Here is a 17,913-nt window from a genome sequence, read left to right as displayed (position 1 = left end):
TCAATTCAAATTTTTACACATCTGCCACGTTCATAATGTGGGACTTGGTGTCCATGTGGTCAGTCTGACACCTGCTGACGAATGAGCTGTACTGTCTGCATCGTGCGTTTACATTTACATACTGCGTTATTGTTTGATATTCACTCATTTCATGTTTGGCGTGTGCTGCTGAGTCTTACATAAAGCCAACAAAGCCTTTAGGCTCGATTACATCAGGAACTGTGCAGGACATTATTGGAAAAACAAAAGGTAGAACAACAAATAATCAACTCCACCTTCAAAAGTAACAGGAATTGAAGCTGAAGGACAACCTATTTGTTTGATGTAAAACAGTATGGTTTATGTATTTCATCTAAGGTTGCCAAGTTTGTGACATGCATTACACAGTTTATTGTGGGTGAAATGACACTGTATTACTGTATTGTAGATATACTGTACATTTCCAATGAAAATCCATTCAATATAATACAACATTCAGTCCTCGTCGATGCAAACTGTTGCATCTTGCAATGGAGACATCATCCAAATAGCTTTTTGACGAATTTTTTTTGTAGAAATCTCATCAATACAAATATTTATCAGGGTTTACATTTGTCATTTCAACATGAACCGGCTTCAACAATGCTGTCTTTTTCATGACCTTCTCCTTCCACTTCTGTGTACGCAGGGTGTTGCTTCTGAAACTTCAACGCCGGCCAGTAATCCTTGCGTCGCTACGAAAAAAAGGATCAAGCACAGAAGAATTGTGTGGCCGTATGTAATCAAAGCACGGCTGGCTCTTGTCAGGGCAAGTGTCGCTCACATTCAATGCTCACCTGGATGAAGTGCAGTCGGGGTGCAGCAGCATGGGAGTGGATGTACAGAGCTACAAGTATCAAGGCCAAAAGTAACACCAGCACAGCTGCTACACCGGCTATCACTCCGGTGTTGGACCACCCGTCACTCTTGGTTGAAGAATCGGTCCTCACGTCTGTATCAAAGATGAAGCCCCAAAATGATCTCCCTTCATAAGGCTTAACGATGATGCCACTCACAAGTATTAACTCACCTTTGCCAGTCTTAAATACAACATTTTTGGTCTCATCTGAAAAAGTGAGAGAATGCAGTTATTTTCATGCGTTATTCCAGGGCAAAATCTCCTTTTATTGAGTTAAAGAATGTGGTGAAATACTGCATACAAGATACTGCATTGTATATCAGTCTAACAAAAAATGGCTGAGCTTCACCATCACGACCTTTTTGGAGAGGAGTCAGTGAGGACACGTCCTCCATCTCTGCTGAGGTAGAGGAACCATTGGAGCCGTCACCCCTCGAGTAATCCTCACAAGTCGCATTTTTGCTCTGCCCATACACAGCATGCTCTATGCATTAGTGTCAAAATGTTCAATCAATCCAACATATTTATTCTCGACGTCCAGTAGTACCTCTTTTGAACAGGCGTAGTCCAACCATTCTTGCCTGTGTCTATCCACGCCATTTGAACACCTAAAACACAGCATGCGTACTTATAGAGGCAAAAACTGCACCGTGTGGCCATTTGTGCTCCCGTAGTGTCTCACTCACCTTTGGAGTACGTTGCACCAGCTACAACCGGTGGTTTGTGTGGACGAGAGGCAAAGCTCGCAGCCGGCATGCTGCAGGCAAGCTGAGCAGAGAGAGAGAGAGAAGCATAACAACAGAGGATGTATTGTTTGAGAAAGATTGTGACAATTATATTGAAACTAATCCTTTGAAAATGGGGGGTAAGGATCACTTACTAGGCAGTGGAGTGAACTCAATGGCAGATAAGGAGGTGATGTTTGTAGAGTCAATTTCAACCCGGTGGTACTCATAAATTGTCCGCCGTTGGGCATCTGAATCGCAGATAAATCAGGTTTATCGAGAGTAGATGACAATTCGTTTGCTTGGTCCATAAGTGAATAACAGTAAACATAAGTAGGCCTACAGAAAGAGAAAAGCAAAAAAGGTTGGCGCTACACTGGCTTAAATACATGATGGTTTTCCAAAAACTCTCTGAAGGCTTATTATCTCTTTATATAAGTGGAAAGCCTTTGACGTTACTGCTGACCTGGGGATTGAGGAGAAGGTTGCGTGACCATGAAGGCATCGGACAGACCGGCCTTCACCGGATGCTCAGCGGAACCAATTCCATCCAATGACAGCGGCATCTGATGAACAGACAAAAAAGAGGAATCTCTCTCACGTTGTCGGCAGAAGGGAGTAGAACACGTCTAGAAGCCCATTGAGAGCTCAGGGGTGTGTCTCACATCTCGGTAGCTGAATGCGATGGCTCCTGTTTTGTAAAGTGAAGCCTGAAACGTGAAGGCCCCTTCTGACTCTTTTCCGGAGAGTCTTACCCGCTCCCACTGGACTACAAACACCTCCCCTAAAAAAAAGAGTGAAGGTCAACAAGGAGCCAGACAAGTAATCAGACAATTGTCTTCAAATGTGAGCTGGTGTCTCACCATTATCCAGGTACTGCACAGTGGATTCTTTAGAGTAGCTGGGGTCAAAATTAGCCATCAGGGGGGCGATGTACTGTGTTGCCGTCAGCAACCGGTGAGTAATGTCCCCTGTGAAGATAAAGCCTGAAAATAGCCAGACGGAAGACTTGTTAACTTGTAAAAACTCATCTCTGCTGTGGACAAGCGCTGTAAATGGTTCCCTCTGCTGTCAAATTAAAAAAAAGGTACCTCCAGTTGCTATTGTGATCTGCCTCAGGTAATGTCCGTAAAAAGGAAAGTCAAATGACAGGGCAACCTTCTGCGAGGAGGACACGGAGAGACAGACAGAGGGAAAGAATTAGAAGTTGAGGATATATTTTGTTCTTCTATGGCAGTAGGGGTCCTCATCAGCGTCCCAGTTTCTCTCCGTATGCCGAGGACAATTTAAAAGGTCTTATATAAATATTTTCACTTTAAACAGACACAAAATCAAAATATTGAAAGGCTTGCTGTCTCGAGCTGCACGTAGATTATAACCACAGACCTCCTAATCGGCAAAATACACTGAGCTGTTACCCATAAAACAACTTCATCAACGACATCTTATCTTTTCATTAAGGCTTACTAGAACAATATGAAAATGATTTAAACCCAATAGAAAACATTCTAAAAGACAGTATAATCCCATTTCATACAATTGAGAGACTGAATACGTTGCTCGTATTGATACCTTTTAAATATCATGGATGAAACATTAACTCATTTGGCAGATTGCATGATTCAAGCACTCACCGGAAACATGCAAATCACACATTTTACTATCAGCATGTAAGATAACTTCAAAGACACAGAAAAGCTCCCTGAAAATGATTTCCCAATTGTTTGGCACCAAGTATTTTCTGTGACAAATGCACCACTAAGCTACATTCTTCGTATGAAAAGTAAAATGCTTACAATGGTGACCAGATAAAGTACAACACAAATTTCTCTTTTATTTAGTTTGTGTGTGTGTGTGTGTGAGAGAGATAGAGACTCACCACAGCCTGCTTGTATGAGTTTGACAGAATGCCGTGCACTCTCACTTGGCCATGCCGGACGTCGCTCATGTCCACCCAGAGCTCCTCTGTGCGCTGATCTTCTGGACCAAAGGAACGCCATGTGTAGTACTTCCCAGAATCCTCCTTGCACACACAAAAGACACAGAGGATCAGAGGGCGCGAGGACGTTGAGGGAGTGTGTCCGGCAGGCGTCAAGAGTTTACTCATGTGCTGTCACAAATGGAAATAAGTACATTTATATTTCCAAAAGAAAGCAGTTTTGAACATGTCAAACGCCAGAGCATAACAAATGCCACAAATCCTCAGTCATGCAGCTCTCACCACTACACGTGTCATGTTGTCTGGCAAGGTGTCGATGGTTAGTCCTCCACCCAGGACCGCCCTGCTTATTTTGGAGGGGCCTGAAGATGACCGCTGCACTCTGTGGGGATGACTGTCGGCTCCACTTGACTCTCCGTGCAGCCTCGACGTCACGCTGTAACAATTGTCTTTCCAAAACAATGAATATTAGGTTAGTCTGTTATTGTGGATGTCAGGATATAAGCACTCGCAACTTTCCCCTATGCGAGCTGATTCATTTCTGATTCAAAACCCTGTAGATTAGAAGACTCATTTTAAAAGCAGAGGACGAAAAAGCCCACCCAGCTTCTGGCAGCGGCATCACACACTGTTGGGAAACATTTCAGATGACAGTTTTAATCAGAGTGTTTACAGTTGCCACTCAGGCAGATGAGAAACGATCATTTCCTTTTGGCATTGTCAGTTTTAGCCTTTTCAGATAAAGACGTTGTTGAATGACAACAGAAACAATCCACATAACATTTTGCGCTGAAGGAGCTGTCAAATCCTACATACATTGTAAACCATATTTAGTAAGCAGACTGAGGTAGGCTGTGTTTTAAAGTTCTTGGTATTTTAATTGATGGCTTGTCTTTTTTTTCAAAGCCACACATTGAAATCCACATATTCATAGTTAATGTTAGGAGTTCATTTTAGCATCACTTTGGGATTTATTTACTGAGTGTGGAAAATGCACGTCTGCTGGGGAACCGAGACGAGGATGTGGATGTAAACATCTTGGTCCTCGCATAACCTCAGTTATTGACACAGCTGTACATTTGGAGCTAAAATATCACCCAAGAGTAATTCACGTTGATGATGTACAAACGAGGCAATGCAGGCATAGGGATATTCTTTTAGGGTTGTTTTATTTGTATCTGCAAAAATGTAACATGTCAGTAAAACATGATTGATGAATGAATCTATTCAAGTTTTAGATTTAATTTAATAATAAATCTATTAAATGTTTAAACATGTTCCCATGTTATTTTAGATCATCAAGATGCACTTTTATAAATACAAACTTGCAGTGTCTCATGTACAAATGTAAATGTATATTTGTTATTTGTTGTGATATATATTTGGCTTTTACAAAACAAATACTCTCATCTTGTGTTTTTTTAAAACTATTTTGTTTGTGTAAGGATGTCCATACTTATTTTTTCAAGCAGATAAAAGGTTTGATTTCACTCATGGAAATTAGACTTCAAAATGAGATGAATCTTACATGGCAGAAAATATTTATTGTTCAAATTGAATATTTTGTTTTTTATTCAGGCGACCTAATTTTGGAAATATTTCAAAGGTTAAACCCAATATTAAAGAACATTCAGACCACTTAATCATCCATATTTCTTTCAAAACAAATATACACCGTACCAAGATAACTCATTACCTATTATTTATATTTTGTGTTAATATTCAGAATTGGCAAAGTAACTAATGACTAATGGCATCCAATTTAGAACAGTATATAACTAATAAGCAACAATTCAGAAATGCATTGTAGGGGTGATATTATATAAATATAACAACAGTGAGCAGAAACGCTGAGCTCGTGTAGGTAACATTGCTTTTTATCTGTTGTCCCCTTTTCAGAACATTACGGTGACACGCGGTATCTACAGTACGGCCCACGCCGATGACGTCACTGTCGGCCTATATAAAGCTGGAGGCGACGCGTCTACCGGCTACGGAGTGTCTCTTCTAACCCTAAATACGGACGCCCTCCTGTACTCAACGTTTGCTGTTTTTTTCTGGCTTTTCAGTGAACTACGGGAGGGGCTGACGCGACGCTGGGAACGTTTACGAACGACAACCAAAAAAAAGCCAAGATGACCACTCCGTCGTGTTCAGTGTCCCGCCTGAAACACCGCGAATTTCCTGCCGTGGTCGGCTTGTGCTGCCGCGAAGAGTTCGTCTCTGTTGCTCCGGTGTTCTCATGGCGGGACTTGTGATAACTGAGCAGAGTAAAACTGAGCAGGGCGACTCTCCCAGATCGTTCCAGTGATCCGGTCAGAAAGCCCCCGCTCAAACACCCGTGAAACCTCGATTCAAATAGTCAAGTCTTGACTAATGCGCTTGCTGGGAAGTGTGTGCTAGCGTTAGCTCCCGAAGCTATGCTAACTGCTAGCTAACAGTGAGGCCCCGCCCACCTCCTATGATGCCTTGTAGCCGATGAACAGAAGCGAGTAGATATTCAGACATTGGAGTTGCTGAATTGGCAGTGCATTCATTAATGATGTGGGGTCTTTAAACAAATCAAGTAATTTTGAATCAAGTTTTATTCTGCCTGAAATATCCAACTCTGTCTGCACAGTTCTGCGGTTAAATGATAAGTTATCGATGGCCTTAGGGTTTGAAAACGAGTGTCGAGCACATTTAGTTAAATGTTTGCTGTCAAGGTGGATCATGATGATTTGCAAAAACTCACTGGGCGTTCAGGGTCTGACTTTGTTCTCAACATTGTAAAAAAACATGTAAAGATCCAAATAAATTCTGTGTTATAATTCATGGTTTCTGTGTCTATTTTTCCACACACACCTTGTGTTTTTTAGGTGTTGGACCAGCAGCCGTTTGAATTTTCTGCTGCTTTAAATTCCTCCTTTTTTAGGAAAATGAACATTCTCAAACTTAATCCTTTTGTTAAACCAGAAAAGGTTAAAGTAGGAAGCCTCTGCTCAGCTGTGACCAAACATTAAGCTGCTAAACAACTTCTTGTAGGTGCTGGTAAAGTGTTAGCTCAGCCGAGTCCTGTTCCAAACCCCCACAATTCAGACGTCGTGACATTGGATGGAGATGCCTTATTTAAACACAACTCTGCACTCACACAATCATGACGTTGTCCCAAAGCTGTCAAAAACGATGCATCACTCAAGAAGTTGCTTATGACTGCAACCCAAATGTTTTGACCTCACAGCCAGGGAACTTTTTGTTTTTCTTCACGAGTGTTTCTCTCTCCTTGTTATTCAGTTAAGTGGTGTGTCAATGCATTTGCGACAGGTCGTATAATTAACCTAGATGTGTGAGCGCTGGAGGCCTCTATGAGGTAAGGGGAGAAATGGTGTGAGCGCAGTCGTTGATGGATTGCAGCAGATAAACTGATCTTATGAAAGCAGGGAGCGGTGCACACCGAGGCGTCTAATCGGGTCGTAATTCAAATAGCGAAATGGGAGTCGTGCTGTCTAGGGGAAACTGATAAAAAGTCTCCATGCTCATTCATTTCCAACTCTTGAGTTCTGCTTATATATCTCATTGTAATTCTTGATCAATTCTACAGTAAGTGTAAGTTACTGTAAGTGTGTGTACAAATCTATACTACATACAAGCTTGGAAACCCTCCTTTTCAATGTCATATTTGCCAGGAGGTTAAAATAAAAATTGATTGGTTTTCACGTTAGAAATACTTCTGAGCATAAACAAAACCAATGTTATTTTTGTGAGAATGGGACATTTCTAATCTTTTGAATTAGAGTCTTTGACACAATACGCTTTCCATTATGATAACACACATGTATAAATAGAGAGAAATTATCTTTGTTCCCACATTCATCTATTCCCTAATAAAAACGCATAAGGGGTTGCAACATGATAACCGGTGAATCACCTGGATTCATTTTGCACATCTTGTCTTTAGGAGCACAGCAGCAGCCAAACCCTGCCTCACTCATGCCAGTATTGAGATGGAGTCGGTGAGTCAGAAGGTGTGAGAGCCATTACTGGTTAAAGTTGCCTCCGGTCAAGAACATTAATGAGGTGTCCACAGTTTAGTTTGTGTCGGGGTTCAGTAAACTAAAGCAAATGAGAGCAGCGCTGAAGCACTCCGGAAGGGTAAAGCACAATCTGCTTTTTGTCAAAGGTGGGGCATTGAAAGAGCAGATGTTTTGGACGGAAAGCTGACCTCTGCTACCAAACCGCGACGTTTAGCTGCCTTTTTCTGTGAGCGGTCACCTCAGGGCGCTCCGAGAGGACACACCCTTCCTGACCAGTGGCTGGGTGAGTTGGCACAGACTCCTCAGCTTCAACCACAATAGACATGCATTCATTTTAAGGCCTGTGGCTGAATTGCAGATATGCACTTCTTTAGTCCCATTCCAGTGGATGCATTTCATCCACATAATAGAGCCACTTTGGTCTTGGAGTTTTGAAGAGTGCTTTATGTTTGAAGAGAGAAATGCGCATGGGCCTCGGCACCATAATCAGTTGTGAAGCTGATAATCTCTTAAAATGTATTAAGCATAGTGAATGAGTTGCTGAACACTCGAGCTTTAGAGAAGCCTCCTTGCTAATTTAATCTGTGACATCCCTGAGAGGCTGAACAGAAATCACATTTCACAATAAGATTACAAAGACATTCCAGTTGTGGTCAAGTTTTGCTAAGAGAACGGGAGTGCGGTGAATGCTTCATTTTTCTTCTGGCGAAACGTTACCTTGTCATGGAAATGACAGAAACCTTATCTTTATCTTTAGTCCGCTAATACAAATAAGAGAACAGGACACAAACGCTGTTCCAAGGAACAACATGATCCAGAGAGCAAGTCGCTGAGCTGTGGCCAGCTAACTAATATTGTTCTTGCCACTTAACTTTTCCTAAAACAAAACAGACTATTTGTTAAGCAAAGACAGGAGGCCAAAATCTGAGGTCACTGACGTTAACACAGTTCATTTTCTGCTTGGGGATCTGTGTTTTTACAGCCTGGTTGTGATGCTGTAGATGGCTCCCTGAGGACAAAAATCCTTCTTTTCTCTCACTGAGCAGTAGGCCATGTAGAGGGAAAAGGCAGATAAGAGCAAATTAGGCAAAGGAATGCAGGATACGTTACTTTAATACTGACAGCTGACCCTTTATTTTGCAAGTATGCATGTGGCCGTCTCCTGCACAAAACACACTGAAACACATTTCTCTCTGCAGAAGAACACGAGGGGTTCAGGATGAACTACATTTGAGGACAAGGCAGGAGAGGATTTGTAGAGGGTGACCTGTCATATCCCTAGAAATTAGTTAGAAATAAATAAATGTGAACGTCCCAAACAAACACACCCTTTAATGTGCCTGTGACAAATAATGTGCATGTCCGTCCGCCAACGGCTGATTCTCACCGGCAGTGAGGCATGCGTGCAGCAAAAACAGTCTAATTTTAAACCCGAGACAGGCTGTTTGTGGGTTGTTGTTGTTATTGTTGTTGACTCAGTTGCATGCTTGTGGAATAAAGAGTATTTTTATTGTACACTTCATCGTAAACTAGGTAATTTACTTTTGTTAGTACAATAAAAAAGGACACGGCATGCCGATGGCCCGCTGTAAAACGACTTCTACTGAAGTGAGTTGAAATAGCAGCAGCACACTATTAGGAAAATAAATAGATTTGTAAGATGAACTGTAATTTTACTGAAACTAAGCATGCAGAATTTAACTGTAAAGCTACGGGGGGAACCTCAGATGTTAAAGCAGTAATGAAAATAAACACACAGCTCACCTGTTTGATGTTGAACCCAAACTCTTGCCAGCTCTGTTTTGAAGACACAGAGGAAAAGTATCACCAAACTCAAACACATGATTGCAAGAAGAAGACCCAAAACCTAAATAGAAAGCGTTTGTCTCAGCTCCCCGCTTCTTCTTCCTTTCTTTGCAAAAACAAGTCTCATCCTCCCTGTAAATCTCTCTCTCTTTCTCTCCCTCACTCACACACCACGCCTGTTTCTAACCAAACCCTCTCTCTCCTCTTCAACGCTGTGCATCTGTTGTCACGGTGATTACAAAGACACAATAGTCAGCTGTGTCGGCTGTGGCGCGGAAAGGGGAAATGTTACACGTTGAGTTACTCCTTATTTTCATTTCACAACCATATACAAAGTATTACTCTGGTCAGCCGGAGTTTGACTGTCGGCGTCAGTGGCGCCTCCCTCTGTCCCAACCGGTTGCGGCAGTGAACTGACATCTGGGATTGGATTTGGGGATCATGATGCAAACAATAACAGCCGGGCTAAAATCCCTGCTAGTGCAAGATATTACTCATTCCACGTTGAGTCTGTTTATGACTCCTCAAAACATTGTGTCTCTGCTCTAACAACAACATGTGGCCCGCGTTGAAAGGAAAGTTTAATTTCTTGCAGAAAATGTCATCCGAGCGTCTATTGTAGTGGTTCCCAAACCGTTTTCTGTCAGGGCCCCCTTTGGAAACCCCCCCAAACTCCCCCGCTGAACAAAGAACACGAATAGGGTTGTTCATTCTTTGTTTTGAATTAATTGAATCATAATATATAAACTCTATAAAAGAAAACGTGTTTTGATTTATATTCATGCGAAACAATGATCTATTGGATTCAAAGCTGGAAAATCAATCAGCACTGTGTATCACAATGCAGAACATAAACACAAGCCAGCGGCAGGCGCCTCTTTATTTTGGAGGTCATGCTGACGTAAAACAAACACATACGCTAAAGGCCCAAATCTGGCAAAAGGAAAGGAGATTAGTCAGGGAAAAAAAAGAGCATCATGACTAAACTAGTTTTAATTTCGATTGCACTAAATCAGCCATACTGTCAAGCTGCAAACACACCCCTCCTCATGTGCATCATCCTGCGCCGCTTAGTCAATAAACGTCATTCTTATTCCCCATTATGTCAGTGGAAACGTGAAGTTAGTGTAGAAAAAGGTAAAATATTTACATGTAAGATGTAGGAGAGTAACTTGGAAGTATATAGCATTGGAAACTTGTATAACGTTACTTGGTTTAAAGCTACGTCAACATTGTACTGAGAAAGTCTGGTTATAGGCTAACCAGAGTTAATATTACATTCCGCTTGCTCTTAACCCTAAATAAACAAATACGAAACCGAGTTTATTCTACAACATGATTTTTTTGTCCAAACCACAGCAAAGATAATTCAAGTCATAACACAAATTGTACAGTTGTAAACAATCTATTAATATCAACAAAAGAAGACGTGCTTCCAATAATTGACATGGATGACTGAATGCTTAGTATTTCGAATATTGTGTGTTAAATACAGAGCAATTTTCCTTTTCTTTTAAACCCTTTTTCTGCAAATAGTTGGGTACGTAGGAAAACAAAAGCACGCCCCTCTCTCTCCACCTAGCGGACACAATAACGTCGTGCCTCTGAAAACACAAGTCGTCAACGTGTCGTCAACACTCGACAAAATGTAAAAGCATTCAAGGAAAGAGAAACGTTCAGTTCCGCAGGCTCGCTGTTGTGAGTTTGGATTTATGACATACACACCGGTCGTTTTCGACGCGGGGGTATAGCTCAGTGGTAGAGCATTTGACTGCAGATCAAGAGGTCCCCGGTTCAAATCCGGATGCCCCCTTGTTTTTATCTTTCCTTTTCATTGAAATCTGCCTCCCGGAGACGGAAATAGACCTTTGTAGAGACACGGATTCAGATCAATTCCTGCTATAAAATAACCTTTTTAGCTAGATAAATATAATTAAATATCGCATCTTGACACCATTGACAACAGACCAACTTCATATTTGGAATAATACTGTTTATTTGTTATTAAATTACACGACATAATATATACTTTCAAAATATTATCCAGTCCACAGCAGCTAGCTCTTTTCATTACATTTCTGTAATATACAGTAAATTGTTCAACAGCTTTGTTTTCTTAAAATAAATTACTAAACAAAGTAGGTCTGACAAAAGAATTATGTTGTTCACTGGCATAACATACTTATAAGGGTCCTTTGCATGAGTGGTGCAGCCTTGTTCCTCAACATTGAATAGCTCTCAGTTATTAATGAAGTAAAAGTCTTCCATGATAGAGGCTTAAGCTTGTAAAGCATCTAAACTCAGTTTGGCACTGGAAAGCTGTTTTATAAGGAAGGTATATCAATTTGGTTGTAGCAGAGGTGGTTTGGGTTAATTAAGAAGGGCACCAAGAATCACCTATCGAAGGACAAAATAAAATCCTGATGCTCAAAAACAGGCACCACGCTGGCACTTTACCCGGGAAATATGTATGTTTAAGCGTTCTCAATTATCAAATGTAGGCTCTTAGCATTGAATAATGATTAATACTTTTGTGCTTCTTTGCGGTTCAGTGAATTGGGATGTTAAACCTCAATGAAAATAAAGAATCAACACCACAGAGCGAGACCATTGGTCCTGTAACATAAACACAAACTGAGGAAGAACCTCTGCAGTCTGATTCAAATACTACCCAGCGGGTTACGGTCCGGTTTCCCTGAGGCGTCGCACAGCCGGGCGAGACAACCGGCAGGTGCAGCGAGGCCGGATCCATCACATGACGCCACGCTGACAGGCCTTTCCCCCCCCTCATCTCACTGTAAACAATCCTGAGCCCGCGGCCTCGGCGCCAGCTTTAGCGGTCGGCTCGGCGCGAGGAAGTTTGGTGCACTGCGTCCGGGCGCATTTCTACTTCGCGCGGACCCGAGACGTCATCCAGTCCAGACTGGCAGGTAGACTGGGGAGAACAAAGCGGAGGCGTGAGTCGGTGTTGTTCAACTAGGCTTTTCTTTGGGTTGAGTCACACACACACACACACACACAGACACACACACACACACACACACAGACACACACACGCCGGGCGTAAGGACTCACCCCTCTCCCGTCAGGGCGCAGCAGGCTTGGACGTGCCAGGAATGTGAGGAGATGGAGTCCAGCGTGAGGCACTGGGAGATCTCCGTCGCCGTCATCGAGCCCTTCACGTCCTGCTTGTTGGCCAGAATAAGAACGGCTGCGTTCTGCAGATCCTAAAACAGGGGAAGACAGGTTACTGATTTTACTGATGTTACTAATGTTACTGATGTTACTGATGTTACTGATGTTACTGATTTTACTGATGTTACTAATGTTACTGATGTTACTGATGTTACTGATGTTACTGATGTTACTGATGTTACTGATGTTACTAATGTTACTGATGTTACTGATGTTACTGATGTTACTGATGTTACTGATGTTACTAATGTTACTGATGTTACTGATGTTACTAATGTTACTGATGTTACTGATGTTACTAATGTTACTGATGTTACTGATGTTACTGATGTTACTAATGTTACAGATGTTACTGATGTTACTGATGTTACTGATGTTGCTGATGTTACTAATGTTACTGATTTGACTGACGTTACTGATTTGACTGATGTTACTGATGTTACTGATGTTACTAATGTTACTGATGTTACTAATGTTGCTGATGTTACTAATGTTACTGATGTTACTAATGTTACTGATGTTACTGATGTTACTGATGTTACTGATGTTACTGATGTTACTAATGTTACTGATGTTACTGATGTTACTAATGTTACTGATGTTACTGATGTTACTAATGTTACTGATGTTACTGATGTTACTGATGTTACTGATGTTACTAATGTTACTGATGTTACTGATGTTACTGATGTTACTGATGTTGCTGATGTTACTAATGTTACTGATTTGACTGACGTTACTGATTTGACTGATGTTACTGATGTTACTGATGTTACTAATGTTACTGATGTTACTAATGTTGCTGATGTTACTAATGTTACTGATTTTACTAATGTTGCTGATGTTACCAATGTTACTAATGTTACTGATGTTACTGATGTTACTAATGTTACTGATGTTACTGATGTTACTAATGTAACTAATGTTACTGATGTTACTGATGTTACTGATGTTACTAGTTTAACTAATGTTACTGATGTTACTGATGTTACTAATGCTACTAATGTTACTGATGGTACTGATCGTCAAAGAGCGGAAGTGCGGAAACTCCGCGTCAACTTTTGAGAACAGAGAACAGCAGCCTCAGCGGCTTATTTAGGCGCATGTCAACACGCTGACTCACACAGTCAGACATGCAGCTTCCTCCTCAGTGTTTTTTCGAGGGTTTGTTACGTGTAAGGACGAATTAGTCACTCTGAAAGCAGGAGTGTATCTCAGGCGTCATAACATGCATGGGCAGATTCGCCGATTAACAAAGGGATTTTATTTCAATTCACGAACGCTGATCCTGCTGCAACAAGTTCTGTACTGAATTATGTACATCACCTTGTTGAATGTTTGACTTTTCTCTTTATTACACTGCATTTTTAACAACTTTCGGGATTTAGAAGAATACAAAATGCGATCAACAAATAAATTATTATGTATTATTATTGGTTAAGATACGATTAAACTTATTAATTTTCCTTTTTTTAATCTGTGATAATTAAAATTATCATTATCAGCAACAACATTAAAGTGATGAACACATTAACGCATCAATAATTACAATCCAGTAACTTTATTCTGCTATTCTGCACAATGACTCTTTCCTGTTGGTACTTTAAGGATATTTTGATCGAGTTGAAATTCTAAATAGAGTCCTTTAACTTTAACAGATAATCTACAAAGGCCTAATGTAAAGAGTGAGTGAATGAGGGTGAAAACTCTGGAATTAACACAGTGGGATTTGTACCTCGTGTGCGAGCATCCGATGCAGTTCTTCTTTGGTGAGGGTGAGACGTTCCCGGTCGGTGCTGTCCACCACCAGGATGACGATCTGAAAGACGCACACAACTGGATGAGCGAGCGGCAACCCAATCAACAGTTCAAAACATCTGCTGAAGACTTGTACACTGTAAACGATGACTCATGGTGAAAGGTGAAACTTTGTCGTTAAAAGGAAATAAGGCAGAATTATTAGAAACCAATTTGGCTTAATGGACATTGGCCAAGTATGCACAAGACAATGAATGCTTTCGGTTTCTGACTTCATGCTTCAATATTTCACAACTACCAGCTGTCAACAAGCCTTTAATATTTTAAATGGTTCATTCTGAGCTCTGAAAGATGTCTTTTCTGGTTTCTCGGGGGATCAACAAGACAAAGCAACTTAACCCAAAACTTAAAACGTCAGATAAAAGCATTTTAAAATAAAAGCATAAAGCATTTTTAACTAATGAAATACTTTAATGCTCTTATGTTCAGCTGAAGACAGCAAGTGATCCGTACCTCTGTGTTGCAGTAGTAGGAGTACCAGCTGGCTCGAAGGCTCTCCTGTCCCCCGATGTCCCAAACCAAGAAGTGTGTCTTGCGTACAGTGATCTCCTCCACGTTGCTGCCGATGGTTGGTGATGTGTGAACGGCTTCCTTTGTCAGACTGTGTGTGTGTGAAGGGACCAGAAAGAACATTGTGAATACAGATGTGAAGCAAAGTGTTACAGTTGTATGTTGTTGTTTTTTTGCCCAATCACTTACAACTGATAGAGGATGGTGGTCTTTCCAGCGTTGTCCAAACCCACAATGATGACTTTGTGCTCTGGAGGAAAGTGGAAAATCATTGAGCTACAACAGTGCAAAGTGGATTTGTTGTGGTTCTCATCTGAACCCACTGCAGTCTTTCAAGGCTCCACAAAGACTTTTTCCGCCACCAGTCCACCCTCAGAACTCGGTTTCGTACGAGGACTTTAAACCAAAGTCCGCCCCGGTTTCACGGTAGGCTGCTCGAATATCTTATACACAACACATGGAACTTCATCTCACCTCTGTCACCGAACACCGCCATCATCTTGGTCAGGAGAAAGCCCATGTCCAACAAGTGTGTGTCAGCGGGGACAAGCAAAGTCCAGGAGACACGCTTCACGTTCTGATATCTGCTGACTGAAACTCTTTAGCAATGCGTTCATCTGATACCGCTTTTGTGCGTCTGCATCGCGTTGGTGGGAGGCGCCTTTTGCGTGTTTCCACTAGAAGTACAAAGGGCACAGTTACGGTGCGTTCACGTGTTGTGCGGAAACGTCTGAACGTGCGGTGGGGATCCGAAACACGGCGTTGTTGGGTAGCGAAAGCCACGCAGTCCAACAATTAGTTCCGCAACATTACATTTCGAAAATAAAATTAGCCCTTAGCACAGATTAGCAACTGATTTGTAATAGAAATCGCACTATATTTTATAATGGGATTAAATGAGGACCCATAGGCTTACTCGGTTATATGGTATAATTGATAGCTTACATATTATTTGAATTGAACCCAGTATGCATAGATAGCTCACATGAAGACTGTATATTGTGCCTGTAAAACGTTTTCATTCTCAATTACAAAAGTTTTATAGGTACTGAATGTGTGCACGGAAATCCCAACCTTCAATTTCTCCATTAATGACAGGGTGGGGCAGAACCTGCACGACAGCACATCCCAATTATGTTTTTCTCCATAGACCACACAAGGCAACAGTTCAGTGTGCTCAGATTCTTTATCTCAATTATTACTGCCTGTAAATGGTATCAACCTCCTCAAGGGCAAGGACCAAGTTAGACATTTTCAGAAGTAAACTAACTATTAAATGTTTTATCTATTTAATCTTTTAATCATTTTACAAATTGGCCCAGGGGGATCAATAAGTATATTCTGATCCAGTAAAAAAACAAACATAAAACATGGTGTTGAGATTCTATAATTCTAACCATGGATCTCGTGATCTGAAAAAAAGAGAAAAAAAACGATATTATTATGTACACTGTAAAAAAGTGTACATCATTATAAGTACTTTCTTTCCCACCAAAGAGGTTGACAAAGTACACGGTAGCATAGAACAGTCAGGACACAATGCTTGGGTGAATTTACTTTCCGCCTGTTGATTTCATTTTTTTTAAATGAAAGTTGCGGACCATTTGTTTTGTATTTGGATGTCCCCTCTTGTTCACACTCAGACGTCGAAGTTCTTTCAGGGGCACTTGAAGGCACCATAAGCTCCTTCGTCACGGGGACGAACAGGAGTGGATCGGATGACGCAGCTTGTGACGCGCCGGGCCGGTCCTTATATGGAGAGAGAGGCGAAGCTACCGTGTTCCGGTTCTTCCTCTGAACCGCGCGTCTTTATTATGAGCTACACCGAAAGCAAAAGCGGGTATGAAGAGAAACTCCTGGGATTTCCAACTCTATTTAACCACTGGGATTTCCAACACTATTTACCCCCGATTTTAGAATATGACCTAAAGTAACCCAGCCTATAATGAGGATATTTTATATTTGTTGAATTAATATTTTTGCTGGAGTTCGGAAGTTTAACCTCCATGTTTTTACCTTTTTAGATACAAAAATGTGAGTTCTAAATGTATGTTTCGGGATACTTTGAGGAATTTGAATTAAATTTGATCAATTTTCAATATATTATATTTTATAATATATGAAAAGCAACAATGTGGCATCTGTTAAGGTCTCATCATGGCATCCAGACTGGTGGTGTTGTGTAATTGTGTGACATCTTTTTAAAAAATGTAATGAAACGCTTACTCCGTTGTATTAGATCGAACCAAGACACAAAAGGCAACACCTCTAATAAATATAAAGATGAACAAGTACAGATTTAGCATCTTATGAATTTGCCTTCCCACCTCATTGCATTAATTAAATGACACAATTGCATTTTTTGATTAAATTTTTAATTAAAATACGAATTTATCCACAGATTAAAAAGGAAAGGCAGAAAAAGCAAAACGTAGCTACAATCAGGCACCAATGATACATGTTATCTCATATTTTTAACAATTGCGATAACGCAACAATAACATTATTTACTGATCATTATTTAATATGTATTTAGTCAACTGAAGACAGGCGGGCGAAAGCAGCCTACCGAAGACATTCATGGATTCTCCATTATAGATAACTGAGTAATGACCACAGCTGATCCTAATCCCCCCCTTTCTCGCCCCCACTTCATAGTCCTCTCACTACCTCACAAGAACTGAAGATTTAAAATAAAAATAAAAAAACAAAAAAAGAGTTGCAAATGTCCACAGGAAAAAAACAACACCAATTGAGTCAGAAATCAAGTGTAAGAAGAGAGTGGTATTTAATATCAGACAAGCTAGCTGTTTGGGGTGGAAGTTTGGAGTGATTGACCACACACACACACACACACACACACACACACACACACAAGTACTTTTTATATAACCATCAGCCCTGAAAAACCGACAACAAAGCTGGTGCAAAGAAAAACAACATGAGCTACGTGCTGGAGCGACAGCGTGGGCTACAGTGCAGCGTAGCCACGAGGAGACGCGGAGAGAGACACGGGTATGGCACGACGAC

The 17,913-nt window shown here is 41.0% G+C and overlaps 3 protein-coding genes and 1 non-coding gene across 5 annotated transcripts in view; 2 read left to right on the top strand and 2 right to left on the bottom strand.

Annotated features, from left to right (window-relative positions):
* rpl19 (ribosomal protein L19) overlaps positions 1–17,913 on the top strand; it is a 219,666-nt gene that overhangs the window by 170,074 nt on the left and 31,679 nt on the right. The window lies entirely within an intron of this gene.
* Positions 315–9,692, bottom strand: LOC120828354 (plexin domain-containing protein 1). 2 transcript variants are annotated; one of them, XM_040191888.2, is made up of 14 exons: positions 9,319–9,692; positions 3,824–3,990; positions 3,482–3,625; positions 2,694–2,763; positions 2,466–2,588; positions 2,268–2,386; positions 2,069–2,168; positions 1,758–1,853; positions 1,564–1,645; positions 1,425–1,485; positions 1,236–1,341; positions 1,049–1,084; positions 816–970; positions 315–713 (listed from the first exon to the last, which is right to left on the bottom strand). In XM_040191888.2, the coding sequence occupies exons 1-14, from the start codon at positions 9,395–9,397 to the stop codon at positions 600–602; spliced, it is 1,452 nt and encodes a 483-aa protein (XP_040047822.2). In that variant the 5' UTR covers positions 9,398–9,692; the 3' UTR covers positions 315–599. The 2 variants fall into 2 exon arrangements, with proteins under 2 accessions (XP_040047822.2, XP_040047821.2); XM_040191887.2 differs by having other exon boundaries at positions 1,227–1,341; positions 9,319–9,582.
* Positions 11,102–11,173, top strand: trnac-gca (transfer RNA cysteine (anticodon GCA)). Its single transcript has one exon. It is a non-coding gene; the product is annotated as a tRNA-Cys (tRNA).
* arl5c (ADP-ribosylation factor-like 5C) lies at positions 11,333–15,570 on the bottom strand. The gene is made up of 6 exons (XM_040191909.2): positions 15,358–15,570; positions 15,073–15,133; positions 14,827–14,974; positions 14,291–14,374; positions 12,436–12,587; positions 11,333–12,295 (listed from the first exon to the last, which is right to left on the bottom strand). The coding sequence occupies exons 1-6, from the start codon at positions 15,401–15,403 to the stop codon at positions 12,247–12,249; spliced, it is 540 nt and encodes a 179-aa protein (XP_040047843.2). The 5' UTR covers positions 15,404–15,570; the 3' UTR covers positions 11,333–12,246.

The sequence above is a fragment of the Gasterosteus aculeatus genome, chromosome 11 (genome assembly GCF_964276395.1).
Source record: "Gasterosteus aculeatus chromosome 11, fGasAcu3.hap1.1, whole genome shotgun sequence".
Classification (NCBI taxonomy): Eukaryota; Metazoa; Chordata; class Actinopteri; order Perciformes; family Gasterosteidae; genus Gasterosteus; species Gasterosteus aculeatus.
This window is presented reverse-complemented; position numbering and strand designations above follow the sequence as displayed.